We start from the raw sequence: 18,160 nt of genomic DNA on the forward strand, positions 1-18,160 counted from the left end.
GGGGTGGGATCCCTGGAGGTTATTGTTGCTCCCCCGGATGCCGTCCGGTATAACGCCTCCCACCTCGCCCCTCGTGGGGACCCAGGATGACGTCCATGGATGTCTTTGTGTCTTTGTGTCTTTTGGGTCTTTGAGTCCATGGATGGTCGATCCGAGCCATTCAGTGAAGGCGTTGAATGGATGGAGTGGTCGGACATCCGTGGATGGTCAATCCATCCGGGGCATCTTGCATGGATGGACAGTCCATCCGGGGCGATGGGTGTCTTTGGGTCTCTGAGTCTTTGCGTCCGTGGCTGGTCGATCCACCCGCGGTCCGGCTGGATCCGTGCCATGCAATGAAGGCGTTGAATGGATGGATCGGTCGGACATCCGTGGATGGTTTGTCCAGCCGGGACTCTCTCTCGGTTTGTGAATGGGACAATTCAATTCGCTTTGAATGGGACAATCCTTCCATCCGGGGCATCCTCTCGGTAGCCGGTATAGCCGATCTTCTCCGATCCTCCAGGCGCTGTACAGCAGGACAGGATTGCCATATGCATCCCGGAGGTTCTGCGCGCTTCGCTGGAGAGGCGCGTTTCGGTCGTTTTTGTCGTCCATCCGGGACATTCTCGGCAGCCGGTAAAGCCGGTCTTCTCCGATCCTCCGAGCGCTGTACTGCAGGACGGGATTGCCGTATGCATCGCGGAGGTTCTGCACACTCCACTGGGGAGGCGCGTTCCGGTCGTTTTGTGCGTCATCGTAATCAGCCATGCCGGTCGTTCGGGCAGCCTACGGAGGGCACCCGTGGCAAACGTTTTGCTTGAAACTATTCGCCGGAGCTTGTAATCCGTACGCGCTGCCGTCAGAGAGCGCTCGAGTCTCGTGATTTCAAAACAGGGGGACTCCGGGGTATCGCGTAACTCTCGTTATGGCTCTCATCGGTTCTCTCCCTCGGCAATTCCAGGACATGGATCTAATGTGGATCGACCATGTACCCTTGGGAGCCAAGGCAGGTACAGACTTACTGTAATGGACTTACTATAATAGCCTCCTGTCATGTAATCTTACTTACTGTTACAGCTTACTGTAAAGAGGCTTACTGATTTACACATCTTCCACATCTTCCACATCTGCCTGAAATGCGTTGCATTGCGACGAATGGACATTCGCTCTTCGACAAGGTACACCTTATGTAATGAGTTGCATATCGCAAAGGTACACCTTACCCAGCACATAGGCCTGTGAGACTAGACTATCGTGACTCACAGGCTCATCGTAAAATGAGTTGCATATCGCAAAGGTACACCTTATCCAGCACATAGGCCTGTGAGACTAGACTATCGTGACTCACAGGCTCATCGTCTGCCAGTATCGGACATGTTTGCTAACCAGGCTATGAGTGCGCCTAGAGAACATCTGCCGTCCCTCCCTTCGCCTGATACACCCCTGCCTGAAGCGGTGAGGGCACTGAGGTGCGCCTCCGACACCTGCCTCCAGCGGCTACTCCGAAGCAGGGGACTCCGGATTTGGGGACGTCGTACCCGGTAGTTTCCGAACCTGTGCTGGCGGGGTAATTCGCCACACTGACCTCTACGGGTGGACCGACTGACCTGTACTACTGGTAATGGATTTGTTTCGTATAGCGCTTTCCAGGAAGCCCTAAAGACGCTTTGACAGTGTGCGAAACATAACACAATGGCACAAAGACAAGAATCAATAGGGATATTTCTTTGACACCCTGATAATGATATAATGACTTCCTCTACCCCATTAATGCTGACGCGCGCTCGCTTCCTGCCTAGTGGCAGCATGGTTTTAACGGCGGGGAGAATGTGGTGAAAATGTAAGTTGAACCCAGGTGTGACGCTCACTTAAACCACTGGGCGGTGTCTATAAGACCTCGGGACGTCCGCGACTCGAGGCCACTCCTGCGACTTTATACAATGACATGTAGAATTGAATGGTACGTACCCACTTAATTCCAGGCTTGCTTGCATTGACTGATATATCCAATCTTTCTCATATGATGCCTTGATCCTGACATATATGTTGCATGGTGTATTTTACAGGATGATGTTTCGATCTAGTTGAAATTAAACCTATCTATGGGACGAGTTGTGGATCTGATTGATTTTTCACAACAAATGGTGCTGAGAACCACGTCAATGTGGGGTTCATGGTGCTGAGAACCACGTCAATGTGGGGTTAATGGTTCTGAGAACCACGTCAATGTAGGGTTAATGGTGCAGAGAACCAGGTCAATGTGGGGTTAATGGTGCAGAGAACCATGTCAATGTGGGGTTCATGGTGCTGAGAACCACGTCAATGTGGGGTTAATGGTGTAGAGAACCACGTCAATGTGGGGTTAATGGTGCTGAGAACCACGTCAATGTAGGGTTAATGGTGCAGAGAACCACGTCAATGTAGGGTTAATGGTGCAGAGAACCACGTCAATGTGGGCTTCATGGTGCTGAGAACCACGTCAATGTGGGGTTAATGGTGCTGAGAACCACGTCGATGTAGGTTCATGGAGCTGAGAACCAGGTCAATGTGGGGTTCATGGTGCAGAGATTCTGAGCACCTCATTTTTCTGTTTTATTTTAATGTTTGGGGAGGGGAGAGGAGGGGAAGGGGGGGGAGAGGGGGGAAGGGAGGGGAGAGGAGGGGAAGGGGAGGGAGAGGAGGGGAAGGGAAGGGAGAGGAGGGGAAGGGGGGGAGAGGAGGGGAATGGGGAGAGAAGGGGAAGGGGGGGAGAAGAGGGGAAGGGGGGGAGGTCTGAGTCCCATGGGAAGGATGAGGGAAGTCCTGTCTATACTCCCAGGTCTCTACTACTACCCGAGCCTGGGAGGGGGTGGACCGTTCTCGACCTCACATGGAAACAAACAGTCCCACATGGGAGCCTTTGATCACAATATACACCGCGGTCGTGACCCGTCACTACCCGGATCAAGTGTCTCACGTGTAACGGTCCGCTGCCATGCGGTTTAAATCGCAGATGGCTCTGCACATCTGGTGGATGAGAGTCCAGTCGACTCCAACAGCATGGGCGGAAGAGGGTGAATTCCCCAATGGCTAGCAGAGAGACGGAGAGGAGTGGTGACCCCATCCCCACACCATCTATACCACACACTTACCCACAATGCCATCATTGCCGGAGGAGGCGACATCATCATCTATGTAAATGTGTATCGTGTACCCGGTGGTAGGCAATATTACAAATAATTAATGTAATAATTGGAATTATACATAGTACCGAGCTTTCCTTTTGTAAATAAAACTCTAAATTCCTTCCACACAAGGTGTACGTACCTCTGCTCTTAACCAATAAAGCATACTTTCTCGTGACACGTGTGCAAATTCATCTTTTGAACACAACAGCTGCTGACCAGGGCTTCAAACTACCCTATACAGAGTCTTATCTGTAATACCATGCTGCTTCCTGCTAACAAATGTAATAGTATTACAATAACAATAACGACAAAGAGTCATAACAACATCACTGACTTTAATTTCATAATTAAACTCCCTCTCACCTTTATACAATAAGTAACCGCATGAACACCTTGGTAGAGGAAGGGTGGTGTCATTAATTTGCTGTATACTATCAGCACCCCCTGCAGGACTAACAAGATGGCCGAGAGGTATGCACAGTCGAATCTAAGCTGAGTAGCTTGGGTTTGAATCCCAACCCAACTATAAACTGTCTTCCCGGTGTTTCACAAACAGGGTAATTCATAAGTGTGTGTGCCGTCACTTGGAAGGACGTTAAATGGGTGTGCCATCCCTCGGATGGATTTATAAGCAGGCATGCCGTCCGCCAGAATTCGTTGGTGGACGTTGAAGATCCCATGGTGTCCTTCCCGAAGAGCAGGCGAGCTATCGCCGGCAACATGAACAAATTACAACTTCCTGTTCTAAACAGCAGAGGGCATTGTATAAGCAGCACAGCAAATTACAACTTCCACTTCTAACCAGTAGGGGGCATTTTATCAGCTGCACAGCAAATTACAACTTCCTGTTCTAACCAGAAAAGGGCATTGTATAAGCAGCACAGCAAATTACAACTTCCTGTTCTAACCAGAAAAGGGCATTGTATAAGCAGCACAGCAAATTACAACTTCCTGTTCTAACCAGAAAAGGGCATTGTATAAGCAGCACAGCAAATTACAACTTCCTGTTCTAACCAGAAAAGGGCATTGTATAAGCAGCACAGCAAATTACAACTTCCACTTCTAACCAGTAGGGGGCATTTTATCAGCTGCACAGCAAATTACAACTTCCACTTCTAACCAGTAGGGGGCATTGTATCAGCGGCACAGCAAATTACAACTTCCTGTTCTAACCAGCAAAGGGCATTGTATCAGTGGCACAGCAAATTACAACTTCCTGTTCTAACCAGCAAATGGCATTGTATCAGCGGCACAGCAAATTACAACCTCCTGTTCTAACCAGCAGAGGGCATTGTATCAATGGCACAGAAAATTACAACTTCCTGTTCCAAGCAGTAGAGGGCATTGTATCAACGGCACAGCAAATTACAACTTCCTGTTCTAACCAGCAAATGGCATTGTATCAGCGGCACAGCAAATTACAACTTCCTGTTCTAACCAGCAAATGGCATTGTATCAGCGGCACAGCAAATTTCAACTTCCTGTTCTAACCAGCAAATGGCATTGTATCAACGGCACAGAAAATTACAACTTCCTGTTCCAAGCAGTAGAGGGCATTGTATCAACGGCACAGCAAATTACAACTTCCTGTTCTAACCAGCAAATGGCATTGTATCAGCGGCACAGCAAATTACAACTTCCTGTTCTAACCAGCAGAGGGCGTTGTATCAGTGGCACAGCAAATTACAACTTCCTGTTCTAACCAGCAGAGGGCGTTGTATCAGCGGCACAGAAAATTACAACTTCCTGTTCTAACCAGCAGAGGGAGTTGTATCAGCAGCACAGCAAATTACAACTTCCTGTTCTAACCAGTAGTGGGCATTGCATCAGCGGCACAGCAAATTACAACGCCCTGTTCTAACCAGCAATGGGAATTGTATCTGTGGCACAGCTGTTCCCTCAGCCAATGATGTTACTCTGCAGCCTTGTGCTGTTTATGGATGAAGAGGCAGAAGAAGAAGCACCCTGGAATGCACTGTTATACAGCTTCATATGTGCCCTTTTCAAACTGCAAAATGAACCACGACTTGGACACGGAATCTCATCATTCATTATTCCCATCTCCGGTTCATAGAATTGTGTATAGCAGGGTTCAATGCAGCAATGTGAAAATACTTTTGAAATGGAAGGTTTTAGAACTTGATTCAAGCCATAGAACAGGTACACAAGTTTGCTGTCTCGGTAGGTGATCTAACCTGCTGGGGATCATTGTTCAAAGTTAACCAAACTTGGCCAATGAGAAGTAGGTGGAGGGGGAAATGGCGAAGGGGGAGATCCAAGATCCATTGACGGTCCATATACAAGTTGTAAAACATATTTACAAGAACAGTTCATGGCAAAATGTACAAGAAGAGCAAGACGAGGCAAGTGCCGTTGAAAAAATGGCCCTTTTCCTTGGAGCCAATTGCTAGCTCATCCGCTGATAACCGCTGAACAGCCTGTTAAAGAGTTTTCACATCAGAGAGGCGAGTTCCATTTCCACTTCCTCTTCCTGTTTCTTTTGACTTTTGTACATCCTGTGCGCACACAAATACAACCCGGTTAGAACGCTCCTGCCACAATTTACACCCTATGTATGAATCATGTCCTTCTGTTGCTATAATAGCCGGCGAAGCCGGTGTTGTGAATGAACGCGTACGTATTATGTTGAAAACCAGATTATGCTGGATCCCTTGGCTTGAGAATTCCGAAGCTGTGACGCACCAAATCGCTCAATGGAGGCCGCCATCTTGCGGATGCGGAAGTATGCATAACAAATTGAAAAAGGTTCAATAGGAGTTTTTCACCCGTCTTTGTTTGATTCACAATCGGATGCACCTCTAATGTGTAATTAAAATACTTTACGACCAACCTCGTTATCTTCAACGAAAATCGTCACAAAACACCGGAACCAATGAGATTCGAGCATTTCAAAAAAGCTTATTATGCGTTTCGGAGGGTGAAAACGGCATCAAATATTCTAAAATTGACGAAGAATTCTTTTTTAGAAATCTCGCGGCCGTAGGGGATAGTTTTTCACGGCCGGAAATATCCGAAGTTGAGACGAAATTCACCGAATTAATCAAGAAGGAAATTTTATAAATTCTATTCTCATCCAGAATGCAAATGGTGTCATTTTGAACTCGGTACGGTTCCTACTACACCTACCTACTGCCAACTACCTAACCTAATGATGCCATAGTGATGGGTAAAATAGTGGCAAGAGGCTTTGGCTTCGCCGGCTCATTGCGGCTTTGCAGTTGGGTACTAGTAGCCGGCGAAGCCGGTGTTGTCAATAAACGAGTATGTATTATGTTGAAAACCTGATTATGCCTTGGCTCGAGAATCCGAAGCGCAGTGGAGGCAGCCATCTTGCGGATGCGGAAGTATGCATAACAAATTTAAAACGTTCATTAGGAGTTTCTTTCACCCGTCATCGTTTGATTCACAATCTTATGCACCTCCGATGTATTAATAAAATAATTTAAGACCAACATCGGCCCGCACGGGCCTGGTTATCTTCAACAAAACGCGTCACCAAACACCGGACCCAATGAGAGTCGAGCATTTGCAAAAATATTTCTAAAATGAAATCACTCAATGGTCGCCGCCATCGACCGGATGCGGAAGTTTGCATAAAACAATTGCGAAAAAGTTCAATAGGAGTTTATTTCACCCGTCGTTCTTTGATTCACAATCTAATGAAACCTCTAATTAGTAATTAAAATACGTTAAGACCAACCTCGTTATCTTCAACGAAAATCGTCATCAAACACCAGAACCAATGAGATTCGAGCATTTGAAAAAATATTATTACGCGTTTCGGACGGTGAAAACGGCGTCAAATATTCTAACATTGACGAAGAATTATTTTTTAGAAATCTCGTGGCCGTATGGGACAGTTTTTCACGTCCAGAAATATGGTATAAGCGGTTTACATATTGAGTTTAGAAATACGGATAGTTTTTCACGGCCGGAAATATCCGAAGTTGAGACGGAATTCACCGAATTAATCACTGCAAGCTAACGTCTTCTGGTGGAGGAAGCTGCCGTGCCCAGAGAGAACCATTCCTGCCAGCGACTGAAGTTAGAAGACTACACACATACTGTGAAAACGTATGTTAAGCCCAGTTAAAATTTCTTAAAATAGGCCTTAAGCTATCACATCGTATCGTTACTTCCTTAAGCTTCTTGTGACATTTATTGTATGCAGGTATTGGGGAGGACTGTCTGTTCTTCTCTTTTACCAAGTCTTACCAGGTACGGTACCTACTACACCTACCTACTACCAACTACCTACCTACCTACTACCAACTACCTAACCTACTGATGCCATGGTGATGGGTAAAATAGTGGCAAGAGGTATGCAGGTATTGGGGAGGACTGTTTGCTCTTCTCTTTTACCAAGTCTTACCAGGTACGGTACCTACTACACCTACCTACTACCAACTACCTAACCGACTGATACCATAGTGATGGGTAAAATAGTGGCAAGAGGCTTTGGCTTCGCCGGCTCATTGCGGCTTTGCAGTCGGTACTAGTAGCCGGCGAAGCCGGTGTTGTGAATGAACGCGTACGTATTATGTGGAAAAGCCAGATTTTCAGGATCCTTTGAGAATTTCGAAGCTTTGACGCAACAAATCGCTCCATGGAGGCCGCTATCTTGCGGATGTGGAAGTATGCTTAAAAAATTGCGAAAAAGTTCAATATGAGTTTGTTTCACCCATCTTTTTTTGATTCACAATCTTATGTTGAAAAGCCAGATTTTGCTGGATCCTTTGAGAATTTCGAAGCTTTGACGCACCAAATCGCTCCATGGAGGCCGCCATCTTGCGGATGCGAAAGTCTGCATAAACAATTATTGTGAAAAAGTTCAATAGAGGCTTTGGCTTTGCCGGCTCTTGCGGCTTTCCAGTAGGGTCATATTAAGTTACAGAAATGTAAGCAAGGTTGGATTAGCTTGCATAGATTTAAAATAAAATGAAAACCAAGTGATGCAATAATGGCATCATATGTTATCCCTTTCGAAAACTTCGAGCTCTGAATTTAAGGCGAAACTGGTCCAAATTGATCTTCGCAGGCCAAACGGAATTAGATATTTGGTGGAGACGATTACTTGTTTCGGGCGGTAGGGCCTAATGCTGTGTGCATGCAGCTCCACCATGGGATTGCTGGCAGTGTTGCCTCGGTTTTCTCTTACTTGATTGCCGTGTAGTAACCCAGGATCATACTCAGGCCTCCGACGAACAGAGCGATAGGTATGCATAGCAGGATGAAGAGGATATCGAAGTTATAACCTGCAGCACAATAAAAGTCATCCGAAGGAACACGACTCGTAAATAAACACCATGACCTGCATCAAATTGCATTCTGTATCCACATGCGAATTGAACCTCTGAGGTGTATGCTGAGGCGCTGTTGCAGGGCTATTATTGTAAACTATCCTACAATATGCTCATACAACACACTATTACAGATATGAGAATTGTCAACACTTGTTTGATTCATATACCGGCATCAATGGGGAGGAGGACATTGCTCCCGAGGAAATGCCCCGACGAGTGCGGTGAGAAAAGCGGCGCCATTGTTGTGACGTCGCTGGTACCCAGAGTATCTTGGGAAGTGACGTCACTCCCCCCAAGCTCAGTGGCATGGTAAGTGTTTGTCTTGTCAGTATATCCGTGTGTGTGTGTGTGTGTGTGTGTGTGTGTGTGTGTGTGTGTGTGTGTGTGTGTGTGTGTGTGTGTGTGTGTGTGTGTGTGTGTGTGTGTGTGCGCGCCTCAGATCTTATGTAGTAATACAAGACCAAAAGTCTAACATTGGCGTGGTCAGGCTTGTTTGATACTTTAGTTGAAGAGGAAAGTGTGACTTGGGTGGGGATACCAGTTAGCAAATAATTAATGTAAGTACTGTTACATTTTTTGAAGTACTGTAATTGTCAGTGTCTCAGCTTCTCAGCGGTCTGTCATCATGGAAGTGAAGAGATTACATTGAGACACTCGTTTATTTTGCCTCCGCCGACAAAGTCGCCGGAGGCGACATGTTTTCGGATTGTCCGTCTGGCTGTCCGTCCGTTCGTCATAGGTTTTCGTTGCCGTGATAACTTTAGAACGGCTAAAGGGATATTAGTCAAACTTGGTGCATGTATACAGTATAATGAGATAAAGATTAACTGATTAGGTTTTGAGGTCACGAGGTGAAAGGCCAAAGGTCAGAGATCATGTTAGGTAAAACTCATGTTACCGGGATAACTTGTGAACCAGTAATGGGATTCTGACCAAAGTTGGTACATGCATGTATTATAATGCTAAGATAACCTTATTTGATTTTGGGGTCTAGAGGTCAAAGGTAAAATGCCAGATATCCCGTCAGGTAGAAATTCTGTTGCCGAGCAAACTTGTGAACCAGTCATGGGATTTTCATCAAAGTTTGCATAAGTATATATTATGATGTAAGGATTAAATGATTAGATTTTGGGGTCAAGAGGTGAGAGGTCAGAGGTCATATTAATATTGATGTTGCCACGCCAACTTGTGAACAAGTGATGGGGTTTTGAACAAATTTGGTATAAGTACATAGGATGCCAAGATGAACTGACTGGATTATGTCATCAAGAGGTCAGAGGTCATGTCAGGTAAAAATGTGATAATTTGAGAAGAGCTGAAGGGATTTAAATCAAACTTGGTACAAGTATGTATAATAATGTAAACATTAACTGATTACATTTTGGGGTCAGAGGTCATGTTAAGTAAAAATTATGTTGCCATGCCAACTTGTGAACCAGCGATGGGATTTTGAACAAACTTGGTATACGTATATATTATGATGCAAAGAAGAAATAATTCGATTTTGGCATCAAAGGTCAATGAGGTGATTTTATTTGGGTCAGAGGTCATGTCAGGTAAAAATGGGATACTTGAGAACATCTGAATGGATTTATATCAAACTTGATACAAGTATTACAACGATGTAATAATGTGGGCGGAGGCATATCGGTCGACGTCGTCACGTCGAAGAATGGCATTCGAGTTCTATATGGTTTGAGTCAACAATGAACCATACACTGCTTCAATCCAGTAACTTTGCAGTCATGACAAAAGGATTGCAGTGTTACAATTATATTAACTATACAATTATTATTAACATTATTGGTATTATTACGAAGACAATGTTACTGTATGAATAAACAGAGGCCAATTCCTAATATTCCTGCGATAATAAGTACGCTGCTTCTCATCGAGTCATTAATGAATCATGCACCACTTCAATACAGTAACTTTGCAATCATGACAAAGGAATTGCAGTGTTACAATTATATTAACTATATAATTATTATTAACATTATTGGTATTATTACGAAGACAATGTTACTGTATGAATAAACCGAGGCCAATTCCTAATATTCCTGTGATAATTAGTACGCTGCTTCTCATCGAGTCATTAATGAATCATGCACCACTTCAATACAGTAACTTTGCAGTCATGACAATGGAATTGCAGTGTTACAATTATATTTACTTTATTATTATTAACGTTATTATTATTTTTATGAAAATGATACCACTGTATTAAAAAAAAAGGGCTAATTTGTCCAAAGCGGACTGAAGGTGAGGCATGAGGGCATTAAGCCTAAGGCCTATAACCCTATACGTATCGTGTCATAGGAAGACCCATAACGCCGATGCTTTCGATATCTGATGGTCATTTAAACAATCGGTTTGTTTGTGTTTCGCATTGAATGAAAAATGTATAGGTAGAGCATGTGGATTGTGGTATATGACAGGTTCGAGGATATGTTTGGCTTGAACGGCATATAAATCAAAATGGCGGTGTGTGGAGTCAGCCGTCCTACGCCGTAATGACATCACAGATGTAATCACGTCACCAATGTCATGTGACCAGATCCTCAGCTCTGATTGGTGTACGTTTATGAGGGACATACATGCAAACGGACAGACAAACACTGTTCTAGACGGCTTTGCCCGACAGGCTAAGCTGTAAAAATCACGTCTTGCAAGGAGGAGTTAATGGAGTTTCAAAGAAGAATGATAAATCTACCGCCAGAAAGAAGACGCCTCCAACAGGACGATTTCATCCAACTTAGTCATGTCCAAATCAACCATAGGGAATGTCATTGTGAAATGGAAGACCGCAGCCAGGAACAACTCTGACCAAACATCATATAGACCATCAACATCACATTTTTAGGCTTAGAAAATACCACACCTGTAGGAGACATGTATTGCAAAGCCATTGTCCCTCTTGTTCTTTATTATGCATCACATAGCTGTAGGTGGCATAATTTTCTGTGGGTGCAGCTGCATGCCCCAGAGTGCAGCTGCATGCCCTTTGGGCAATGGCGAATGCCCCCTGCAGATTTGGGCATGAATTTGCACTTACTCTTCACAAAGCACACCGTGGGATCTTTAACATCCACCAACGAATTCCAGCAAGCGAGATGCCAATCTTAATGTCCATCCGAGGGAGGACACACACGTTGATGAATTGCCATGTCTGCAAAACACCTAGATGACGATTTATCGGTTGGCCAAGATTTGAACCCAGGTGAGACACCTCCAAGATGAGTGTGCATACCTCTAGGCTATGCTGCCATCCTTTCTTGTTTCACAACACTCTGTGATGGAGGAGCTAGCTATTGACCTAAATATTGAGCAACCTACCAATCATAGGTTGACCGTGAAGCCCCCAAAGGGTTATAGAGCAACAACAGTAAATAAATGTCCCTCAAAGTGACAACATCAAACATATATTCAATCATATAGAATATTAACACCCTCCTCTCTTCTATTAGGTAGGTTTCACCTGAAAATGGAGATTTTATTAATCAGTGTGTTCAGAACTTCTTAAGATTTTTCCATATAATCTTGGAGGTGTTATCAATTTATATATATATATATATATATATAATTATATCCCTGTTAGTTTTATTCCACTTCGTTGGGTTTACATCAATATAATATATACTCCAATGCAGTATTTGGTCTTCCATTTGAATATACCTTTCATAAAATATACTTACGCTTTAAAACGGCGTACGGGGAGCAGGAATATTTTGTGTCCTGTAAAAGGCAACATAAGTTCTTAGTGTTTCATAGGATGAAAATGGGTTAATAACAAACTCACAAATCCTAATTCCCATTTTTAAAAAAAACAAATTGTGCAAGTGACACGTTCAATAAACGTTAACATGTATCATATGACTTTAGGGCTTGGTCTTTGATCAAGATTAGGTGTTTTAATGAGTGAATAAAGCTGGGGAAGGAAGTGGAGGTGAGGCAGGTGGGAGAGGTAAGGTGGTCAAAGCATTTCTTATGATCACATGTTTAACTGGAGAGTTCAAAGAACACCTTACTCCATGCAGTGTTTAAGTATATAATTCAACTGAAATTAAATAATGACTTTAAAGGTAGTTCAAAAAAAAATTCCGGAAGCTTCGCGCCGTTGCTGCCATCTTATACACCACCTAATGTAACATATCCAAGTACTACAAAACTGGAGGTTCTTGGAAGGGGTCAGAAGGCGATTTGTGTTCGACAGTGTTCAAGTATATAATTCAATTGAAATAAAAGGATTGTAAAAGTCGTATAAAAAATTAATTGCGGAAGTTTAGCACCGTTGAAGTAGTTTTATACACCACCTTATATAACACGTTACATTAGTTATTTGTGCCTGTTGTTTGTGTCCCTTATGACATCCTTAAAAACAGGAAGTTTCCTGTTTGGAATAATATTCAATTTTGACTGACAGACAGACTGACAGAGTAAAATGTTATCTCACTCCTCTCTGTTGGCTTGCCCTGGTGTTGGCTGAGCGGTTAGAGTGCCAGCTTGGGATTGTAGGATCCTGGGTTTGAATACCGGTCGATCGCTGAATTAATGCCAGGGGGGTTGACTCAGCCTGTCATCCTTCCGAGGTCGGCAAATTGAGTACCAGCTTGCTGGGATGAATGATCCCGGTGTGTACCCTGGTTTAGAATAGGTACACCGTATCCCTGCGCATCGTAAGAGGCGACTAAGGGTTGGCGCCAGGAAGGGCATCCGGCCGTAAAACATTGCTTCAAAAAGGGGACCAAAAAACAACAACAACCACGGTGCCCGAAAAAGGCCAACCCCCGCTTTGCGGGGAAAAATGGCCTCTAAAGGTGGTTATATGACTGACCATGCCGCGATTTAAAAATATATATATCTCGGCAATTTCCCGTGTGTGGCGACACGTGAACGAAGCTACGCTCCTCTCTCCACATTATTGTGACGACGTATAAATTAAATATTTCATCATGACGATTGTCATCAAATGGACGAATTTTTAATATATCTCGGCATTTTCCCGTCTGTTATTTCAGGCGGTGTATGACTGACCATGCCGCGATGTAAAAAAAATATATCTCGGCAATTTTCCGTATGTGGCGACACGTGAACGAAGCTATGCTCTCTCTCCACATTATTGTGACGACGTATAAATTAAATATTTCATCATGACGATTGTCATCAAATGGACGAATTTTTAATATATCTCGGCATTTTCCCATCTGTTATTTTGGGCGGTGTATGACTGAGCATGCCGCGATTTAAAAAAAATATAGCTCAATGGACTTGAAGTTACAGGCCTTTGAGAATTCATTTCGTTCTATAAAGGGCAACTTTCATCGGATTTTCTTCACGGTTTTTTTCAACCGAGTCTAAAACTATGTTAGCGACTGTGAAAAATGAAATGATATATCGAATTTGATTTGAAAGAAAACTGTGTGAGAGAGCAAGACACCACGGGCCTACAAAACAGGCCTCAAAGCTATGCGAGTTAATAAAATGGTGGATATTTGTTTATATGGAGCCTCTCCCACAATGGGTGGAGCTATGGTTCCCAGAATGGGTGGAGCTTTGAGGTTTTGTCTTCTCTGCAAGAACAACAACAAGAAGAAGAAGAACAACAACAACAGCAGAGGGCACTCTATGAGTAGCGTCTTGCGACACGGCTAAAAACACTTTTGAAGTAAAGATTAAACAAAGACAAAAGGATGCCCTTCAGAAAGTTTCTGATCAGTTGTCCCTGTGTGTTCTGAGAAACTTCTGAGTTGCTGCAGGCTTAAAGGTCTTGCGGAAAACTTGTCCTTGTCCTTTCCCAAAGGGATGGGAGAGGCTATTGTTGTGTGTGTCATTGGGTGTTATCTCCATATGCGGGTTTCAGAAGTTGGAAGGGAGCCCTCCAGGTCTCAAAGTATCCACCTCCATGTGTGCATGCAAATTGCTGTTCTTTGCTGCTATCTCCATACGTGGGTGGATATCAAGAGATGGAACGGTGACCTACCAGGTTTCAGTGTGTATGTGTGTACGCGTGTGTGTGTCCACATGTAGGATCTACTTCGATATTGATTGTCTACTCTCAAATCTGCTTCAATTTGTACATCCGTTTTTTGTACAATTTGTACATCAAATTTTCGGGTCTCACTATCTGCCGCGATCTTTCCTGGGAAAACCACATTTCCAAGCTTGCCTCCAAAGCCAGTCGCCGACTGGGCATCCTCCGTCGTGCGAGGTCCTTCCTCGACACACCAAAGCCCCTTACCACATACAAGTCTTTCATCCGCAGCTCAATGGAATACTGTTCCCCCTCTGGGCCGGTGCTCCTGCCTCACACCTAGCTCGGCTTCACGCTGTTGAAACCAAAGCTTTCAGAATCATTAGAATCTCCTGCGATGAAGTCAACTCCGAGGGCCTTTCACTCACTCACCGCAGGCAGGTTGGTGGTCTTTCTGTCTTTTACCGACTCCTCTCTGGCCTTGCTCCCCCTGCTCTGTCTGTGCTCTGTCCCCCAAATATTCCTACAGGTCGCACAAGATCTGCCAGTAACCCTCTTATGGTTAAACTGCCAAAATCAAGACTCTATTCACCTTCACTCCTTCATTCCTCTTTACTCCTGCCTCAGGAACAAACTCCCTCACTCTCTTCAATCCCACTACTCCCTCCAGGTCTTTAAAACAGCTGTTTACCACCAGCACTATCTATGCTGTCATTGTGATTAATGTTAGCTCTCACACGAGCCTCGACCTTGAATACAAAGGACACCAGCATACACCAGCATACTTGACACCAGCAGACACCAGCATACTCGACCTTGAATACAAAAGACATAAAAAGGACACCAGCCCAACACCAACACACCACATGGTCAGTCATACACCGCCTGAAATAACAGACGGGAAAATGCCGAGATATATTAAAAATTCGTCGCCACACACGGGAAATTGCCGAGATATATTTTCACTTTGCACAAAAATAACTTCAAGTAATCGAATCAATAGGAATGTCCTGTGCCTATAACATCGACGTTATAGGCACAGCTGCATCTAGGCATTGTGTAACAATAACATCGACGCGGCTTTTGTTTTAATTAAAACTTTTTGTACTTGTTTTATTTATCTAATTCAGAAAAAAAGGCCATTTAACCTTTCCATTATACCGTTTACTTTCTAGGATACTGCTCTCTCTAGAATTTCCTATCATAGGCTACACTAGCCTGTCGATATTAAGCTTCGGCACAGCAATCTTTGGACAGAAAATCAGGAGGAAGGAATTTTTGTAAATGGGCCAAAGCACCAGCAAGCAAAGACAAGTGCTAGAAGATTAAATGGGTAACTGAGTGTCACCACTAAAATGATGCTGTGTCCAAAATCCATAACTGCGCAATGAAGCACCAGAATTAGAGTTTTTAATTGGATGCAATTCCATTGGGAATCAAATGCAGATCAGACAACTCAAGCAAGCATGATAATTTTATCAGTTGTCCTGCTATCACTGGATGAATGAGATAATGAATGAGTCAACAAATGAGTGATGGATGAGTTCATGAATGAGTAAATGAATGAATAATGAAATAAATGTAAGCAATGAAGCAAAATAATTGATAGTCAAAATATTCAGGACAGTTTTTAGTGAGTGTTTTATTTCAGCAATGCAATAGTACTTACATTATTCCAACTGCTGACAACACGTAGCACCACACAATGATCACCATACCGGGAAATACCATTATAGTAACCCCCATAGGACTTCCTGGAAAAAGAATGACACATACTAGTAAACTGATTACCATGACAAAGAACCACCTTTAGAGGCCATTTCTCCCCGCAGAGCAAGGGTTGGCCTTTTTCAGGGCATCGTGGTCCCATTTTTGAAGCAATGTTTTATGGCCGGATGCCCTTCCTGCTAGTCACCATTTGCGACACACAGGGAATTGCCAGCAAGTTGGTACTCAATTTGCCGACCTCGGAAGGATGGTACAGGCTGAGTCAACCCCCCTGGCATTAATTCAGTGATCGACCAAGATTCGAACCCAAGATCCTGGGATCCCAAGCCGGCACCCTAACTGCTAAGCCAACACCAGGCCAACAAAGGGTAAATAATAAACATATGGCACAGATTAATTGATTAGCGTGGCACAGCGTCAGACATTAGCAAAAACTATCAGGCACAGACGTAGTAAGTCTTTGACAAAGGCCACACTTTGGCTGTCATAAAATATTGTTATGAATGGTATTGTTAAGAGGTGTATTTATGTTTTATACACTACTAACTGAAGTATCCGACATTTCCCGGGGAAATTCAATGAAATATATATTTAAATATGTCCTACATGACAATCACAAAACATATTACTCGATCACTTCTGGGAGAAAACCCAGGCAGTGTGTAAGCAACATACTCACTTGAGGCCTGAACACGGAGTTGTTTTAATAAACCTGTGTAAAGCAATCTTTTCAACAACAGTTGCATGTGTGAACACTATAATAATTAAATTTGTTTATTTGTTAAGTGGACGACGCTCCCTATGACATCCGAGAAGAGATTTTGGAGCTCACAAACAACTCAACTGTGAAGAGCGAATTTCCCTGCGGGATCCTTCCTGATTTCTGGGCGAATATGCTCCCGGTATACCCAAAGAACAGACGCGTCACTCTTAAGTCCTTATCCCATTTTCATCCACCTTCCTGTGTGAGTCGGCATTTCCATCTCTGCTGGCAATATAACTAAAGCACAAAACAAATTGGAAGGTGAAGCAGATTTGAAATGTGCTTTGAACGTCATGGTTGCTTGAATGGAGTGCTTGTCGCACAAAAACGAGTGCTAGTTTCCCATTGAATTACCTGCTCCAATGTCCTATCTGTTTTGGGTAGCAGGGTCGCTGTTTTTCAGCTACCTCATGGAGTGATGTCACTGCCCCATGCAAGTCCCGGGTTTAGCTGGATCACGCTGACTACCTGGTATGGGCCCCTTGTCCAGGGTAATGGATCGCCACTGCCTTGTGGGGAAGCCTGTTTAGGCTAAGGCTATGAGAAGGACACTCAGATATCAAACCGCACCTGCAGGTCAGCCTGGGCAGCGCTACATCGTGGATACATGTGCCCATGAAAGTCAGTGGTGGCATAAATTTAGGCATCACTGCGCAGCATCTGCAGAAAGCTGTGTCCACTTTAGACGTCAAGGGCAGCCGTCTTCATACCGACAACATGGCCAGTCTGCTGCGCCTATGTGCATCAGACTTCACGTTGCATTTACTGCACCTGCAGCCGACGATGCTCATCGGAATAGATAGTGGGAGAGGGAAAGCACACACCTCTATCACTTTGATCGTTTCCCTGTGCAGGTTTTTCACCTTGTTTCCCTTCATTGGCAAAATTTGCTTAGAGAGCACCCTAACGACGGGAAGAGATTCGTCGAAAGCGACGACTCACACCATCATGTCCTATATATCTTTTCCAATTTGATTTGTGATTGATGCTGAATTAAAATGATCTTAACCCACTTTAACTCTTAGATGCAGGCATCAAAAATCCTACATAAACGCAGCCATAGGGCCTCGGAGGCCCAACGGATGTATTAGTGTAATGTTTATTTATTTATATTTTTTTTATACATTTTTTTCTTTCATATCCTTTTTCAATCCAAGTCGATGCTCATGGATGTGTATTTGCTCAGAAAATGTGAATCATTCATCCTATTATTTGGAAGAATCCC

At 43.9% G+C, this 18,160-nt stretch overlaps 1 protein-coding gene across 2 annotated transcripts in view; it reads right to left on the bottom strand.

The window, feature by feature from the left end:
* Positions 1 to 3,467: 3,467 nt before the first annotated feature.
* The window catches only part of LOC137421911 (transmembrane cell adhesion receptor mua-3), a 169,653-nt gene continuing 154,960 nt past the window's right edge, over positions 3,468 to 18,160 (bottom strand). For both annotated transcript variants that reach the window (XR_013621806.1, XM_078769869.1), the window contains 4 exons: positions 16,114 to 16,198; positions 12,169 to 12,208; positions 8,329 to 8,425; positions 3,468 to 5,665 (listed from right to left, as the gene is read on the bottom strand). Coding sequence is in view for 1 of the 2 variants with exons in the window: in XM_078769869.1 (XP_078625995.1) it covers positions 5,602 to 5,665; positions 8,329 to 8,425; positions 12,169 to 12,208; positions 16,114 to 16,198 (286 nt within the window). In the remaining variant the exon portion in view is untranslated. The remainder of the gene's footprint in view (positions 5,666 to 8,328; positions 8,426 to 12,168; positions 12,209 to 16,113; positions 16,199 to 18,160) is intronic.

Source organism: Myxine glutinosa, chromosome 1 (assembly GCF_964187855.1).
Source record: "Myxine glutinosa chromosome 1, kmMyxGlut1.1, whole genome shotgun sequence".
Classification (NCBI taxonomy): domain Eukaryota; kingdom Metazoa; phylum Chordata; class Myxini; order Myxiniformes; family Myxinidae; genus Myxine; species Myxine glutinosa.